This window comes from Centropristis striata, chromosome 17 (genome assembly GCF_030273125.1).
Source record: "Centropristis striata isolate RG_2023a ecotype Rhode Island chromosome 17, C.striata_1.0, whole genome shotgun sequence".
Classification (NCBI taxonomy): domain Eukaryota; kingdom Metazoa; phylum Chordata; class Actinopteri; order Perciformes; family Serranidae; genus Centropristis; species Centropristis striata.
The window spans coordinates 28,366,750-28,386,115 of record NC_081533.1 but is presented as its reverse complement, the minus strand read 5'-3'; the positions used below and the strand labels follow the sequence as shown (position 1 = coordinate 28,386,115).

Here is a 19,366-nt window from a genome sequence, read left to right as displayed (position 1 = left end):
AGTCCAACTTCAACCCCTTCTGTCCTCTCCTGAGAGTGTTACAATGTTGCATATAGTTGGCAGTTTGCAGGCTTCACAGACAAACAGAGGGGTCTGCTGTGCAATTTTATTCGGCCCACCTCTTCTGGGGTAGTGATTGACAAAAAGGAACAAACCAAAGTTTTTTTAACACTATTTCTTTCTCTCGCCCACTCGCTGTTATTGCAGTCACTCAAAACATAGGAATCAGGACTCCCAATGAATAAGTGGGTCTCATCTGTGTGAGACATCTGTGACTTACTGCCCAGGAAGAACCACACATTGATGCTGTCAGGTCCCACTAATGTAGTAGCACACATACAAGCATGAGCCATTTGAATAATAATATGGCTTAGTAATATTATACATTGGTTAGCAAAAAAAAAGATGTTTTACTGTACATCCTACAACATTTTGTACCAGTACTCTCCCTCTGTTTCCTGGAAAATCTCATGAAAGAACTTTAGATTTCATGAACAGCATCAGAGTGGTCATGTTTCAGGAAAAACGATGAGTCAAGTTGGAGGATCAAGTACAACAAAAGTTTAACGACTTTTCAAGCGCTTTGCTGTTATTTTTTCTGCTAGATGCAAACTTGACTCAACACAATCCTTGGCTGTAGCTTAATGGTGGATTGTCCTATTCGGCAACCACACTTGGGTGTGTTCATGAGCTTTACGTCATAATGTGGAAACAACATAGATGCTACAGAGAAAATTCAAGTGTTTGAACAACAAAGAGAAAAAAGAACCATCAAGAGAGCGAGGAAATATTATCAGACAGAACCCATTTTGCCAAGGTCCAGTATGTTGTGTCCTGGGCCAGTGATATTTCTGTAACATTGTATTGAGCTTACATGGCCTACCTATAGCATGCTGAATCAATACATTAAAATTAATATTTTATCTTATAAATGTATACATGATGACTGGTATTGCATTGAAGGCAACTTTTATGCAGCAGCCAGGCAGCACTAGCTGTTGAATGTACATGTACTGGAGTGGAAAACCATATTTTGGATAGTATCTAGACTTGAAATTTTTAAAGGTTTGATACATTCACCTGCATCAACTGAAAGGAATCAAAGCGTGAAAGTAATTGGTCATCACTAGTCTGTGGTTTAAAGTTCATCAGAGAGGATGGCTTTTGGATCAAACCGCGGCAGAAACATGAAATCACTACCATGGTCAGAAACTTCTTCTGTGGTATCGCCACCTACTGGCCTGGTGAGCGTTTTGTGTTCTAGTGTGGACAGAGATATTTAGTAATTTAAACACGGTGTTGACATTTTTTTTTTTTTAAACAGAGGGGAATGAAATCCATATACAGGGCCTTAGACATTTGATTGTTTTCTTGTGCCACACATCTGGTATTAGTCAGTGAAAAGGACAAAGGGAACTCTGACTCGAGCCAAATGTAGCTTCAGAGTGTTCAGACCTCAGTGTAACAGCTGAGACAACGCTGGTGTGGCTTTGGGAAGCGTCTCTAAATGTGCAAAAGGAATGAATTCAATTTACAAGACGAGGACCATAATGACAATCTGTTGAGACCTAAAGATCTCAGATGGATGGGATCCCGAAAGAACCTTCTGAAATCCAGATGAGCTGAGATACCAGGGATGATTCAAACTGTGATTGTTGCCAATGTACTACTTCTATTTGGTTCTGTTTTGTCTTGACAACAAACTGTCATATAAGTATCAGTCTTCCTGGTGGAAATACAGGAACAGGGGATGCAAATCTTTTAGTTCTGCGACATAGTGCTTTCACCTCTTAAAGGAGCAGTGTGTATTGGCAGAAATGGAAAATAATATCCATAACTGGGTTTTCACCTGTGTATAATCACCTGAAAGTAAGAATTGTTTTTTCATTAGCTTAGAATGAGTCTCTTACAGATAGATGGACAGAATCAGATCGGCTGATACACCTCCTAGGTTTACCTAAGTCTTGTCTAGGGCACCAAAAATTATACATCTGGCCCTGCATGGGATTGTTCAGAGTCATGACAAACCCACATTTACCATGAAAAAACTTTCGAAAAGCTGGTTGTCATTGCTGTTCCCAATGCCAAAGCAGGCTTAACTCTACAGTTTCATGTTTTGAAAAAGTCTATTTTTTATACATGCTAATTTCAACATATATGCATTCTGTATTCTACAGTTTGGTATTAGTTTTAAAAGTTTATCTTCCAATAAAACAATTGGAGAAAAATAACACTGCATTAACAATAAGCTTCCTGTTGTTTTTGTTTATGACATGGTGGGAACGGGTTGAAATATTGAACTGGAATTCACACCCAGTTAGATGTTGTAATATAAGAAGTCTGCGGATTTATTGCCTCATTATCTAGATGATGATGATGATGTAACCAGCGATGCTGTAAGAGTGATTTCAGTATGTACAGGTCTGGTGTGTTAATATGGGCTGGATGCTCATAATGCATTAAACAAAGAGCAGAGTTATATTTTTGTGTTTGGATAGGCTTCTCTGAAAGACAGTAGTGTGGCTATATTAGCAGCATATACCATATTTTTAGGGGGTACAATAGAGTTCTCTATCATCAGCACAGAGGAATACATTAATATCACGCCCCAGTGTCAACAAATACTGTGAATCGGTAAACAAGAGGGGTCCCAAAACAGATCCCTGAGGAATCCCATAGGTGAGGAGGCAGGTGTGGAAAAGTCACAACTCGTCTCTTAGGACAGAACAAAGAAAGAGTTGCATGCAGTTGTGCTGGGAAACTAATCAATCCCTTTAATTTAGAGAAATTGCAACTAAATACTAACAAGTAACTACTATTATGAAATTGTTCGTTGGTCATAGGTTGATTTGTAGATCAGTAGTTAGTGAGTAGATGTAATATTTTATGATGTAATGTAAGGTGTAGGTACAGTGGTTGGAAAGATAGATTGTTAGCATGAGGACTTCATTGAACCCTATCACATGACGTTACATTGAGAACAGAAAATTCTGCAAAACCTTGGATTATGTTTAGTGCTGATACTGATGCCACCATTAAGAAAATATTGTGGTTCAAGGTTAACGGAGAGGAAAATTTTAAAGCACAATTAGCACAGGGTTGTGTGGTAGTGTTAGCCTGGCTAACACCAGACTAATCTCATTTGTGATTAGTCTGGAAACCAGCCGATCATTTCTCCGTAGAGGAGGCGTGGTTTACCATCCTCCAGAGCCGTTTATTGGGCGCTTAGAATGTCTATCAAAACCGTCTGTACCTACGTAGCTCTTAGCCAATTGTATCAGTTATACCAGATGACGTATGTAGAGCAACAGAAATTTATGCTTACATCTATGGTTTACATAGCCAGACTAGCCCATCTCTACTTTGAGGCTAAAATGCTCAATTCTGCTTCTGCAACGTTTTTCTGCAGCATGTTCACATTCAGCCACACACATCCACTGATTTTATGGGCAATAAACAAGCTGCTGCGGGTCTCTCGGCGGCTCCGCTGTCCCCCGGCTCGTAGCGAGATCACCGGCGTTACGGTAGCTGGGCTAATAGCGGGACTAGTAGCGGCGCTAGTTGGTAGATTAGTAGATTAGACTTCTTAAAACCTCTCCTTAAAACAGGGCTAAGAAACGAAATGAAATTCGAGCGTGCAAGGCAGTATGGGTATACCCAGGCTATGGTAGTGTTGGGGATGTTACCTAAATGGTCTATTCGTGTTGTGAATTTTAACCACTACAATCCAAAGGTGGTGGTAAAACACTTAAAAGCAGTTTGCCGAGTGCCATTAAACAACAAAAGAGAAGAAGAAGAAATGACTCAGATCTTTTCCCCATCCACAAACAAAAGGAAGTTTCTTGGTGTGGGTACTTTGCCGCATAGACTGCAAGCCAGATGCAGACATCAAAAAGGGGTGCACAGAAGAAACAGCAGAATGCTACACTGGACTATTGAGTCCCTAGGGGACATTGGATGAAGGCATGACCGTTCTTCCCATGGGTGTCTTCCAGTCTGATCACATGGTTTCATGAATGGCCCATCCACCACACTGCAAAAAAAGAAAAGTTGGGTGAACTCAAAATTTCAAGGCAACAAACTTCGATACAATTTTAAGTTGGACAATTAAACTAAATATTTTAAGTTTTGTTTTTGAGTTTGCTCAACTTTGAATTTCTCTGGCACGATTGTAACACAGCTATGAAATGTCAGCTAATGTTGTGACCACAATTTTGAGCATTGATACGCTAATGGCTACTCTTGTAGCTGTCACAAGCAGCGCAGCTAGCATCAGTTAGCCGCTAGCATCAGTTAGCCGCTAGCTTTCGTTAATGACCAAATTTCACAACAAAGACATAAGAGTTAGCAGAACTATTGTAACTTAAAGATATAAGTAACAGCAACTCACAAACTTGTTTTTGAGCAGACAACTGTCTTCCTTTGTTGTGCTAACTTATATTATTGCCCTAAATGTCAGTAATTTATATTTCCAAGTTTTACCAAATTAAATCACTGTTTTAGGCAAAAAGTACAAGTTGGCTTTTTTGCAGTGCACACTGACCTCTGAGGTCTCATTACGGCAAACAGCACAGATAAGTTCCTGCATTGGTTCTGAATAATGAAGTTGGCGTTAATCATGACATACTTATTTGAATGGTTGTCGGGGCTTTTCTCATATTTACAAAACAACTCGTTCTGACTCAGAACAGGTTTATTGTTCTGTGGAAGGATTGGCAGTTTCTGGGAACTGCATTAGACAAGTGATCACCTGTTTTTATTTATCTAGAATGTGGGAGGGAGAGGAATTGTTTTTAGTTTGAAACATTTTAAGGAGTTTTCGCTGACTCTGTGATACTCTGTAGTACAGGGCCGTTATTCATGTCTTTCATCAGAGCATGTGAGAGGTGGGAACATGACCTTTAGCTAGTTAGATGGCTGTTTTTTTTGTTTTGGAATGTCAACTGGCTCAACACTTGTCCTTACATGTTCAACATACTCTACTTGTAAAGTGCCACCATCACGGATTAGACAATGAATGATATGGGCCATTGATTTCACATGATCTCATTCCAACAGAGCCAGATTTACCCGCATAAACAACCATTCATTTATTAGTATTTTACACAATCAGTCTCCAAAACTGAACTGAATTCGGAGTCTCCCAATCCTCTGGATAGATCTGGACCTACTTTGACCCCTTAACATTCTGCTCCCATTTTTTAGAGGGCTTGGAAAGTGGTTTACAGCAGCTGAAAGCTGGAACCTGAAAATCAGACGCATCTCAGCACTGTGTATCTGTCATAAATATGTAATAAAATAAATTGTTAATTAATCAATTCATTTATTAATTAGAATTGGGCATGTGTATAAGGACTTAGGACACTATGGTATGAGTATATTTATTTACAGTTATGTCTCATAGGGCGTTACAGCACTTTTTGGGTTGATGGCATTTGTTGATAAATATAATCATGTTTGAAAATTTGAGAAGTCTTTGAAACAAATCACAGCATGAATATTTCTATGGTGTTTTGTGTGTAATTTTAAGGCATTTTTGACAATTTTTAAAAGTTTTTCAGTGATTTGGTGGGGAACACTTTTGTTGAGAAATCTCCTTATTGTCAATATAGCTAGTGAATCTATCCATCCTCTGAATGCTCCAGGTCTCTAGTTTGTGGTTATAAAGTTTAATGAGGCTGTGAATATCTTAGAGGTCACAACAGGTCAGACCTGTGATATCCAATTTAAAGATGGTTTAGAGAGCCGAAATATTCAAATACAAAAAGTATCATTACAGTGAGGTCAAGTTTCAAGAAATGGCCTCACTACAATGGAATGCTACTATGGGGACTAACATCATCAGACATTTGGGATCATTGAATCTCAGCCTTGCAGTCACACCCAATTTATGCAATTCAAAGACTGTTTAGAGATCTCAGTATGAAGAAATACGATCAGCCAAAATAATTCATCTATACTGCATGAGAAAAACTGCATGGTTTCTGCCTCAAACTGCATGGGATTAGCATCAGGCAATCATATCTGTTAAGGGGAGATCTGTTGGTAGATAGATAGATAGATAGATAGATAGATAGATAGATAGATAGATAGATAGATAGATAGATAGATAGATAGATAGATAGATAGATAGATAGATAGATAGATAGATAGATAGATAGATAGATAGACTTTATTTATCCCAAGCTGGGAAATTACAGCCAATAGAATAGAATAGAACCCATTTTCATTCAGTCAAGGGCATTGATCTTATTCTTCTGGATGCACAGAAATTAAACTGATGATAATGAATAGCAAACATTTTTATTTCCCCAAATAATGTATCTTTTTTCTTTAAATGTCACCAATGTTACTCAAGCCAGAAATCTACCTCACTAGGCAATCCATCAGACAATCTCCCCTAAACATGTTGTATAATATAACTTAATGTACTTCCTCAAATGCAACTTTTTACAGCTGCTGCTGGTTTGCCGCTCTGTAATGTGAGTGTTATCTGAAAGCCCCATTTGCACCGCCCTGAAATTGACCCAACTTCCCTTATGCAACTTTCTCCCTCTCTGTCTGTGTGTGTGTGTGTGTGTGTGTGTGTGTGTGTGTGTGTGTGTGTGTGTGTGTGTGTGTGTGTGTGTGTGTTGCAGAGCAAGGTGAGCCTGCACAAAGGACTGACTGAGAGGACTGAGAGCAGAAAGCCAGCGGAGCAGTGAGAGTGGGCGTGTTGGAGAAACTCCTGCTGAAAAGACTCAAATTGGCTGCAGAGAAACCGAGAAGGATTCATGCATTTAGAAATGGTGACCAGATAACTGCCAAACTAACAGATCTGCGAAGACTCCTTAAAGAGAGAGCAAGAGAGGAAAGGGAGAGCGCCAGAATACAAAGAGAGGAAAAAAGGAAAAGAAGAGGAGGGAACTGATACTCCACTGTGATCACAGTTGTGGACCAAGGTGAGTGTTTTTCTGTTGTTGTTTTTTTGCTTCTGACAGCCCATAAGGCTTAATTCTATCATTATTTATGTTAAATGAGCTAAAAAAAATGCCTTCAGGCTCTTGGCTGGTAAAGAAATGTCTTCCTTTCTTTAAAAAAATAAAGCCTAATATTCCAGGTCCCTGCTATCCTGTCAACCATGCAAAATTGATTATTAACATTGTTGTTAAGACACTGATACGTGCAATTACATTGAAGTTACTCAGCATTACTAGGCTGGATCAGTGTGTTTGCAGAGACGTGTGAACCTGCTCAGTGGTTCTGTTTGTTCTCACCAGTCTGCAGACACTGTTATGGAAACACATGTTTCATCACTGTATTTGGTAAAGCCACACTGTGTTGGCTCAGTGCAGGAGAAACCAAAGTTACTGCTTGGATATAAAGGATTTGCTGTTTTTAATTTGTACATGTGAGGCTGATTTTCCATAACCCCCATAACAAGTTTTTGTACAAGCAAAAGCCTCTGTGTGCTCCAAGGCTCTGTCTGAAATCTGTCTTAGTTTCTACAAAAATTGGTCTGTGGTATGTGCATTACTTACTGCTGTCAATCATGCAATGCAATGTGTCACATTTCAAAGAAGATAGCTATAGGCATGTTCTCATTCACTGTTCATACTTATTCCTGTAAGTCACACTGAACCAGTTTTAAATCTTCAGCTGAGAGATGGGTATCATATGATACTAGAATATCTAAGGAATCCATGTCATATCTTGTTGGGAAATGGGTGCAATAACACTCCAAAGTTTTGCCAAATTTTAGCTAGGGAAAATCTAACATGGCCAGATTGACCTCTGACCTCAAGATATAGAAATGAAAATGGGTTCTATGGGTACCCAGGGATTCCATTTACAGACTTTTTTCTAACCTCTGCAGTTTTGGACAAAATGCCATGTAGTTTTGCTAATGCAGTACAATTGTGTTATTTTTGTCTATTGTGTTTGAATCTTTCTGCATACTGAGGTCCCTAAACAGTCTTGGAATTGCATAATTGGGATATGACAGGGAAGCACAGTTTAGCCCTCTTTGGAATGTGCCAGGATTGTGTCAGTGTGAACACTTGGTTAGCCCCAGGCTAATGGAGCTGTTAGCTTAATGCAGTGTGAAAAGCACTAAAACATGACCGCCAAAACTTGATACAAAACAAATTACACAAGTTACAAAATCTGAAATAAATTTCTGTGAGCATTAGGATACAGTGTGTACTTGATTGCGTTATTGATTTCAGAGCCAACAAAGTACGGTACTGTTAAAGTGTAGCTCCACCTCCCGGTCTGAGCTGTGAAGCAAACCAGAGGTGCCTCAAGCCTGCAATCTTTAAAATATCCAGCAGGGGTCGCCAACACCAGTTACAAAAGAACTCCGGTCCTATCTATCTCAATACGAAATGAGACTACTTCTCACTTGATTCATTACCTTGTGGCAAGATTATGGTCTTAACCCTTTGATGCACAACATGGTCTAAAGTGACCCGACTGAGTTTTTAATTTTCTATATCTTTGCAACAAATTAATTTCATCATTCAGTATTCCAGGTTTTCCTAATCAACTTGTTTTTGATTATCATACATCCTAATTTTTTGTTTTCATTTCTTACTTTTTGAATAAAAACCCTTTTTTTTATCACTACTCTTCTAATGCACAGCATGGGACAAAAATGCCATTATGGGGTATTGTGTGTATAATTTTAAGGAAAAATGAATTTAATCAATTTTGGAATAAGGCTGAAACATAAAAAAAATTTGGAAAAAGTGAAGCTCTGTTAATACCTTCCAGATACAGTGTATGTGTGACAAAATGATACACAAACATGTTAAATATATGAAATATATGAGTGTGGAAAGTAACTATTTGAAACAAATTACTATTATTATACTATTAGGTCATTTAATTTTAAATCAAATTTGGATGAATGAGTCATTTTTGACCCATGTTATACTTTAGAAGGGTTGTCCATATGTTGGGCATCAAAGGGTTAATCATTAGTTTCAGGTCCTCCAATACAATATGGTGTTAGCTGTGTAAATAATGGTCCCATTTACAAAGAAATAGACGATAAAGCAGCGTATGATTTATGGCATGGTTATATTGGTTGACAGGTCGCAGAGGAAGACAGAATGGATAACTTTCACTATGTAATATATAAATGCAATAACATGCAGCACAACACAGCAAGCCCAAAGACCTGCAGGAAAATATAGAATAACACACAGTACAAGAAGTAAGATGCATTTGCCTTCACTGTTTAAACTTGTCTGTTTATCACCTCAAATCTATAAACAACTGATCACACTGGCACAGATAACATCAAATCAGCATCACATCACTGTCTATACGGAGGTAACCTGTCTGTAGACCAGTTAGGAGCAGACATCATGCCTTCATCACTGGCACCAGAAACTATTTGCGATCTCTGAAAACAATAAGAAAATAGAGGCGACAGACGAGTTTCAGGGGTAACGATGTCTTGCTGAGCCGTTGGGTGTCAAAACATAAATAGTAAAAAAAAAACTGGCATACATTCATATCTATTACTTTGTAAAAGACTCCTTTTGAAGCTGGAGGGAGACGTTTATGGTTGCAAGCCATGAAACAGACGGACTGGACCACTGAAATCATCTGAAATTCTCTGATAAATGTATTATTAATGACACATGTGATTGTCTAGAGCACGGGTCTCAAACTCGCGGCCCGCGGGCCAATTGTGGCCCTCGTGACGATATTTTGTGGCCCCCACCTTGATATGAAAGTTTAATGTGATTTTTTTTTTTGGTCATTTTGTGTCTTTTTAAAGTAATTTAGTGGTTTTTCAGTCATTTCGTGTCTTTTTTTCTAATTTTGTGTCTTTTTTTGGTCATTTTGTGTCTTTTTTTCCAATTTTTATGACTTTTTTGGTCATTTTGTGTCTTTTTTTCTAGTAAGTTTGTGTCTTTTTTTGGTCATTTTGATACTGCCTCCAGCGGCCCCCAGGTAATTTGAGTTTGAGACTCCTGGTCTAGAGCTATTGTTGACTTCAGATTCCTGCTAATGTAGCTGATCATCACAGGTTGCAGCCGCACTGCTTGTAAATGTTGAGCTGTGTCTGTATGTAATGACCACTGTGTAAATGCGAGAATTTCAGATGATTTCAGTTGTCCAGTCTGTCCGTTTAATGTCTGCAACCATAAACGTATCTGTACGCTTCAAAGGGACTAATTTTTGACTAATCGATAAAAATGAAGGACAGTTTTTTTTTTTTTACTATTCCTGTTCTGACATCCATACAGATGTGACTGTAAAGGTCTATACACTCATACATTGGTTATATAATGTAGCAAGCAAACCACACATGGTGTGTTCAAAGTAACAAAATAAAGTTATTAACCTGACTTCATGATATTTGAGCCAGACAGAGAGAACATTATCACTTCTTACCGCCTCTCTCGCCTAATTCCCCTAAATACCACCTTCATAAACCCTCCCTCTACCTGTTTTATTGGCCATTGGACAATCAAATCAGTCGACAAAAGTCGTTCGGCTTTTTAAAAAAATAAAAAATTTAATGACATAAATAAGTCTTAACCGGTTGTCTCTGTGTCAGCATTGGCCTTTGAACAAGCCTTATACATACAACTAGGGAAATCAATTGTATACCAATGGAACATGGTAAAATAAACACAATACACAGGTTGCTTCTTTTAAAAAATCTCTCTTATCTATGACTGATAAATACTGCATTGCATTACTGATCTTTTACAGAATAATAACTTTTATCCTGTCACCCTTTGTGCATTATGCACAACTTTATTGGGCATATGAACCAAATAAACAAAACCAAATTAGATTTCAACACAAGGACATTCTGCAAGACAGGAACACATTATTGCCTAATATTGTAGAACTTGCATTAGCTGATATACTTCTGATATAGTGCAATTTCCACATATAATATGCAATGCATTATATTGCCCTTACTTTTTAACTATGCAATGTTTGACTTGTGCTTTTTATTATTTTATCTATTTTCTTATCCTGCTGTATCTTATTTTATCTTATTTATATTTTTATTTCTATTTCCCTGTTTTAATTGACTGTTTTTACTGTTTTCAATTGTGTCTTGCTGTTTTAGGGTACGTTAACACGAGGCAGGGAAACATTGGATGAGGGTTTATTAAGATTTACATCAGCCCGTTCTCTTACAGATTATCACTGCAGACTATGATGCACTGTTGCGTGCTACAACATGGTCAAAAGCTTGTTTGGATTCGAGAAGTTTGCACACATTTCAACATCTAATCGCATGATGTTGTTCAAATGAATCACCTGGCCTTAACTTTAATCCTTGCATATTGCTACAAATTGTGCATCAACAATAAAATAAGACTTGTATACTTTGTACTTGATGAACAGTCTGATTGGCTGACTTGCAGCATACAGAAGAGGACATGTTAAATGTTCCGTTTATGTCACATTTATCAATCTGTGCTTTCCTCGCTGTGTATAAATAACAAATAACATTATATTAACACTATCTGACCCACCCCTGCTTTTATTCTGAAGGTCAAAGGCCTGTACGTTTGTTAAAGTTACTTGGTTTGTCATTATAAAAACAAATTCATTTAATCTTGTGGATCTAACCCGGCCCCTGGTTTCTGGTAGTAGTTTTGCTTTAAGTTACTTATTGTTTTTTGCTTAAGATTGCTACTCTGCTTGTTTGCTACTCTGCTTATTTGTTTGGTTTAGTTTAAAGTTAAGTTCAGTTTTCAGCCCCCCACTGCATAGCTATTTTACCTAAAAAGTGTCTATTAAGTGGCTTTTGTTTACAAAAGCTTTTGTTTACATCTGGGAGTGGCCTGTCCCTTATAACTCTGAATTTAGCTGGTAATTCTTTAGTGCATTTCATCTTGTGGTCACCTCATAGATATATTTAAAAAAACAAAACAAAAAAAAACTCTTCTTCTTTTCTATTCTTTTCTTCTTTAACATATAGCACTCCTTTAACAATGACAGTTAGCTCTTAAAGTTATGTACTTACTTGATTCCTGTGGTCTATGTCTAGTACCATCAGGTTGAATGCACTTATTGTAAGTCGCTTTGGACAAAAGCGTCTGCTAAATGACATGCAATGTAATGTAATTCACATCAGTATAATTGAGCTCAGAAGAATTAATGAAATCATAAGCCCAATTATAACAAGTTATTTAACCTTTATGAATAACACCTAACTACACCACATGCCTTTAAGTATGTATAAAGTGCTACGGTTATGTAAGCACGTAGGCATCTTGTGACACCAACAGCAGGTCCTAGTCACTACTAGTGCTGTATACGTGTATGTGGGCTGTCATGTTTACTGTTTCATACCACTTATCTGTTGTTTCATCAGCTCATTTGCATCAGTGTGGCTAAAAACATTTGCTTACTTTTGAAATGCATATTCAAAATTTTTACCAGGAAATGCACACCACTGCTGTCATAATATGTGACAATATGCGGTCATGCACAGAGATACCACCATGATCATCAGCACCTCTCCATCACACAGTACACTGCAAAAAAAAGAAAAGTGGGTGAACTCAAAATTTCAAGGCAACAAACTTTGCCAAAATTTTAAGTTGGACAATTAAACTAAATATTTTAAGTTTTGTTTTTGAGTTTGCTCAACTCTGAATTTCTCTGGCACGATTGTAACGCCGCTATGAAATGTCAGCTAATGTTGTGACCACAATTTTGAGTTAGCATTGATACGCTAATGGCTACTCTTGTAGCTGTAACAAGCAGCGCCGCTAGCATCTGTTAGCCGCTAGCATCAGTTAGCCGCTAGCTTTCGCTATTGACCGAATTTCACAACAAAGAAATAAGAGTTAGCAGAACTATTGTCCCTTGTTGTGAACCCCAACTTAAAGATATAAGTAACAACAACTCACAAACTTGTTTTTGAGCAGACAACTGGCTTCCTTTGTTGTGCTAACTTACATTATTGCCCTAAATGTCAGTAATTTATATTTCCAAGTAAATAAGTATTTCCAAGTTATATTTCTATCTATCTATCTATCTATCTATCTATCTATCTATCCATCTATCCATCTATCCATCTATCTATCTATCTATCTATCTATCTATCTATCTATCTATCTTATCTGTCGACTATTGTTGCACCTTTGACATGTTGGTCTTTGTAAACCTTCAGTTGACAACAGTACAAGATTTTGATATAGACCCTTTTTGACATTTCGTCAAAGCATCAAGTCAAAGCAGGAAAGGCACAGGTGCAATAACAATGGCTCCATTCCATTCAGTGTCCCAGTCAGTACAATGCCAAAGTACTTGATGTAATAGAATGTGGCCTTGAGGTTTAGCTAAGACCACTTGTCCAGAGGGGTCAACACAGAGTGCTAATTCTTCCAGTTTGACCTCATCCCAAAGGAGTTGGCTGGGGTTCAATGGAGGAGAAACAAGATATTCCACACTAGACTGGGAAACCATTAATTATGGAGCTGGCTTGGTACCATTGACATGTTGAAACTAGACAAAAAACACAAAAAGTTGACACGGAGCTGCAACATTATATAACAGAATATAAAACATCTGCTTTAAAATGATCCCATTGTTCTTTGTCTAATTCTCATGATAGGTTTAAAAAGATCTGGGGACCTTTTATTGAATACATTAGAAAAGACAAACCTCAAACTGGTACCTGAACGCACTGCTTACTTTTTATTTTATTAAGTAATTATTTATTATATTATATTGTACATAAATATATGTTATATATATTATATATTTTTTCTTGATATGTATCCGGGTTATGAGACTTTGCTGTTCCCCTCTGGCTCGGGCCTCCTGGACTCAATCTCTGGCCCTTTTCATATGAGCGGACAATTGGGGGCATTTTGTTGGACCGACATGTTTTTGTGCACATTTTCTTTTTACGTTACGTTAATGTTTTGTTTTATCTGTTTGTTTACTTTTATTTTATTATTTTTTTTATCTGTTGGGTTTTTTCTATGTTTCTTGTACTGTATGTGTCTGTATATATATATATGTGCCAAAACTTTGCATAAGTAAAATTTACAAAAAAAAAAATATATGATCCGATTGAAGGTCATCATTGCTGATCAGTGCAAACTAATATGCAATTAACAGCTTCAGTCCATCTGTAGTGTCCCTCAAATACCCACATGTTGCAACTTAAACTCTTGGTTTTAAGCAGTGTTGGAAAGTAACTAAGTACATTTCTTCAAGTACTGTACTTCAGTAGAATTTTGAGGTACTTGTACTTTACTTCAGTGTTTCTATTTTCAGTAAATGTATACTTCTACTTCACAACATTTTGAGGCAAATATTGTACTTTTTACTCCACTACATTTAGCTGACAGTTTTAGTTACTTTTCAGGTTGAGATTTTAAAATAAAAAACATGATCAATTTAAAGTGATTAGACTTTTTTAAAATGAAATCTTATAACAGTATATTAAGTAGTTAAATGAGCCCTGTCTTTACAAAATTACACATAATCACAAAATGATGTATAAACAGAAAATCATTCTGCATCCCGCTCTGCTGTATGCTCACTGGTTGTGGTTGTTGATGTCAATGTATTATTATTTTATATATATATATATATATTTGAACTATGGACAGGCTGACTGTAAAACTCAATTGCCCTACTGGGACTAATAAAGTATTCTGAATCTGAATCTGAAAATTAGGACACTGCTTAGATAAAAGCATTAGTACAAATAATATAATACTATATTTTGAATATATAAATCAATCTGAGTGGGTTCATTCAGCATAACAAGTACTTTTACTTTTGATTCTTTAAGTACATTTTGATGCTGATACTTTTGTACTTTTACGTCAGTAAGTTTTGAATGCAGGACTTTTACTTGTAGTGGAGTAATTTTACAGTGTGGTATTAGTACTTTTACTTAAGTAAAGGATCTGAATACTTCTTCCACCACTGGTTTTAAGCATACTGTGTGTGTCTTCATGTCCATAGATGGAGGTCTACACTGTAACAGTAGCAACTGGTACATCAGAGTATTCAGGCACCAACAATTACATCTATGTGACCCTGGTGGGCGAGAAAGGAGAGAGTGAACGAACCGTGCTGGACAACCCTGGACTGGACTTCTGTCGAGGAGCAGTAAGTGTGCGTGCATCAGTGATTTAAACGGTGATTGCAAGTATGATTTGAATGTCCTTTTCCCTTCTCCATCTTGGCTAGGTGGATAAGTACAAGGTAACCAGTCCTTTACACCTAGGCTCCCTGCTACTGGTCAGACTGGAGAAACAGAAGTACTGGTTGGAAGACAACTGGTTCTGTCGCTACGTCACAGTGGAGCCTCCAGGTGGAGACAAGGTGCTGACGTTCCCTTGTTACCGCTGGCTTATAGGAGACGTCACGGTGGAGATAAGAGAAGGAACAGGTAAGAGAGATTTGAAGCTTTCAGAATCAACCCCCAATGATTTAGCCCTATAGGTACCATTAAGGTAGCCAACTCTGATCTGATCCAGATAGTCAGGCGGCTTAGCCAAATAAAGGGGACACGTCGGACAAAAGCACCAGCTTTTTTCCACATGCTCTCTATCACTAGAGGTTTCAATTTTTGGTAGGAGCCACTTCATCAAGATTGTAAATCAGAAATGGCAGCCATATAAAGTCTATGAGAAACGCTATATCTTCCAAGCCAATTAGAAGGTCAATCTTGGTGTCAAAATATACATTTTGTTGGTCAAGGAATCATTTAAAGCTATTGAGAATATCACTAGATAATTATTTGATCAAATAGATATGTTCATTTTCACCCAGACTGGTAGGTCTTCAAGTGCTGCAGCAGGGAATCCTGAGCTGAAAATGAATCTATGTTCACGGGAGAGTGCGGATTAGCTGCAATGTACACTGCTCAAAAAAAATCAAGGGAATGCTTTAATCTCATGTCAGATCTCTAGTGATATTCTCAATATATATCTCAGATATTCTCAAACCTATGGTGATTTATTCTTAAATCTGGTCCTAAGCCGCCTGACTAAGAGGAGCTCGTCAGTGGCAGACTGGTCGTCCTGAGCAGTAGATCATACATTGCATGGGAAGCAGGCTGCCATTCAAATTTCTCCTGATGCCTAGCATCTAGCATTGGGTTCTAGTTTGTGCTGGCACAAGGATATGCAAATCCTGTGGACTCATAATTCTTTCAGCTGATTTATGATCTTTTCTGCAACTGAACCCTATGAACCAGCCTGTGCAGAGGTGGATGGCGTGTGCAAACTTAACATCTACTGTAGCCTGTTACTGAGTGTTAAATTACAACAATGGTGGGAAAGAGTTTTGTGATACTGCAGGGGTAAGGTTAGGGAAAGATGGAGCTAAAGACCATCAAGCTATATTTATGGTATGGCAACATTTGGCAACTTAAACACTTTAAGCACATTATATCTGCCAGGGAGGTTGGTTTCCTGTTTGTCTGCCAGCAGGATTACAGAAAAACTATTGTCCAGATTGTCATGACACTTGAAAAAGTACCATGGGCCAAACACAAATATCACCTCAGTAGGCTTGCATACACTCATGCATGTGTGACCGTGTCCTCAAACAGGATTCCTGGACAGATGCAGGAGATTAGCAATAAGTGTGGCCCAGATATTGCAGATATGGCTGTTAAATACACGCCTACTTTACACTGTATGCAACAAGCCCACACTTGATACAACTAAAACATGCAATGAACACACTAAACAAACAAACTAACAAAATAAATAGATACAATCCATACCAGGCATAGATGCAAAGGAGCTTGGATTGTCTTTATATATATTTTTTTGGAAATTAGCATTCATAAGCTTCAGTACAAGACATAACTTATTCCACAGCTGTTTTCCACATTTTTGTTTTTTAAAGGGTACATTAGAACAAAGAACCACAAAAGAAAAATAAATACAAAAAAAAACAAAAGCATAGTATTATAATAATATATAGGGAGGCAAAAAAGCAGAGAAACAGAAACATTAACAATTATGCTAATAATACCAATACATAAATAAACACAGGATGCCAAGTATGCTCATTAAAAAAATAAAAAATAAAAAAAGATTTTAAAAAATACCTTAATAAAATAAATGAAATTTGGATGCATCAGATCAACTCAGTTGGGGTCCAGAGAGGTGAGGGTACTCACATATGTGATGACAGGCTGCCATCTTTTATAAAAAATTGGCTGCTGAGCCTCTCAAGGAATATTTAATTTTTTCTAAAGACAGAAAAGACATTAAATCACTCATCCAGGAAGAGGCAGGGGGAGCGTTTGGGCTTTTCCAATGCAATAGAATACGTTTGCGGGCTATGAGCGAGGCAAAAGCAATAATATCAGAATTTTCTTTAGTGAGACTAGTTGGAACGGGAGATACCCCAAGGAGCTTGGATTTTATGTCATTGTCTAGATACACATTACATGTTGACACTGACTGAAAATGGGACATGTATGTTCACAAAAAAAAAGAGAAAGAAAAAAAAAAGGATCGGGGTTAAACTCTCCCTTCTGTAGGCCCTCTCCCCGAAACCTTGGGGAAGAGGAACTGTTGCTAAAGGTGTTTTTTCTGTCCTCCTCTTTCTTTCTTTCTGCCTGCGTAGCAAAGACACAGAGGGACGACTCCTTACCTCAGCTACTGGAACACAGGAAGACAGAGCTGCAGGAGAGACAGAAGATTTACAGGTCCAACATACACAACATCACAAAGATAAGGCTTGACTTTCCAGACTGGGTGAATTAAAGATTTCTATGTATTGATATTTATATCATATGTTTTGTCTCAGATGGGTAACCTGGGCTCCAGGGATCCCCCGATGCATCGATGCTGCAACAGAAGCTGATTTACCCCAAGATGTCCGCTTTGACAATGAAAAGAGAAGCGACTTTGAACATTCATTAAAATATGCGTAGGTTTATTGTTTATTGTTTATTGTTTATTGTTAAAAAGATCCCCATTAGCTGTCACCAAAAGTGGGAGGAGCTAGTCTTCCTGGGGTCCACAAGACAAAACAAAAATCACTTAACAATTGAACATTGTAGACATTATTATACACACCAGTCACACCATCGTAACATACGAACATAATTTTCTTGGGCCATTTAAACGTGTATGACATTATTAAGAGTTACTTTATTTAATAGGGTAGTTACAACTACTTTTTAAAATAGTGAAGTACATGAATTAATTGTGCTGAACCAACAAAACAAAGTTAGGTTGAGGTGGTTTAGCCTAAAAGATTAACTTTATCATATGAAAATGAACATAATAGTAATTATTCAGGAAATAAATCATTTTTAAACACAGAGTATTATATTCAGCAATTTAATTAGGTTGTTTTAACATAAAGTACTCTAGTACATTTTAAAGTGTTGCATTTTATGTTAAAACTACATGTTTTAAAACTGTTCAACCACAAAACATCATTTTATTTAGTGGACGCTAAATGTTAGACTAAGGATAAGGTAACAGACACTCAGTTTGCTGTTTTTGACTGTATGAAGGTTTAACCCTATAAAGCCTGAACCGTGAAATAATTGCCAGAAAATTCTTAATTTTCAAAACTGGAGTGTTTGTTGAACCAGCTAACATTTTTTTTTAGTTCAATATCAATTTTCATATATGAATTTAATTTGGATCATATTTGATACATCAGGTCTTTTTGTGCAATTTGTTGCTCACAATTTGCTTTTCTTGAACTCACATAATCACATAAAACCTAATATTTTTAACCAAATAAAACTTTGACTTTCCTTTTAACATTTTCCTCAAACATACAAAATATGTTTTTCCATATAAAACAACATCATACATCTGCTGATATGAAGTTTTCACACAGCAATGACAGATCCACCAGTGGAACCAGCAAATCATTTTTGTTACATCTGGTATTTTTGTGAAATTTGTTGCTCAGTTTTTTTAATCATCAATTCATGTATTCATCAGGTTTTTCAGGTGATGATGAGAGTGTCTTAAAAACATATGTATCAAATATGATACACTTGGCTTTATAGGGTTAAACATTTGAGTTTTGTTCCCAGAGTTATCGTCTAATCATCTGCATGCCAGCAATGTGAGGAACGTTAAGCATACATTCTTCTCCTCAGCTTGCTGGAGTTGTCTCTGAAGAAGCTGGCCATCAGGTTTGGGAAGTCTTGGTGTGACCTCGATGATTTCAAACGGATCTTTTGGAAGCTGCGAAGCCCCATAGCTGGTGGGTAAATACACACTGCATATTACTCCCAAACCTAATGGGGATAATGAAAATGATTAAAAACTAAAGAAACAGTGGCGGTTCTAGACCAGTTTTACTGTGGGGGCCAAGCAGGGGCCAGTGTTTAATCAGAGGGGCACATTAAAAAACGACAAAGGTGATAAAG

General features: G+C 37.3%; 1 protein-coding gene across 1 annotated transcript in view; it reads left to right on the top strand.

Moving 5' to 3' along the window:
- The first annotated feature begins 6,683 nt into the window (after window positions 1-6,683).
- alox12 (arachidonate 12-lipoxygenase) overlaps window positions 6,684-19,366 on the top strand; it is a 38,559-nt gene continuing 25,876 nt past the window's right edge. The window contains exons 1-6 of the mRNA XM_059354572.1: window positions 6,684-6,941; window positions 14,962-15,108; window positions 15,190-15,391; window positions 17,590-17,671; window positions 17,773-17,895; window positions 19,094-19,200. Of these exons, the coding sequence (XP_059210555.1) occupies window positions 14,962-15,108; window positions 15,190-15,391; window positions 17,590-17,671; window positions 17,773-17,895; window positions 19,094-19,200 (661 nt within the window). The 5' untranslated portion in view covers window positions 6,684-6,941. The remainder of the gene's footprint in view (window positions 6,942-14,961; window positions 15,109-15,189; window positions 15,392-17,589; window positions 17,672-17,772; window positions 17,896-19,093; window positions 19,201-19,366) is intronic.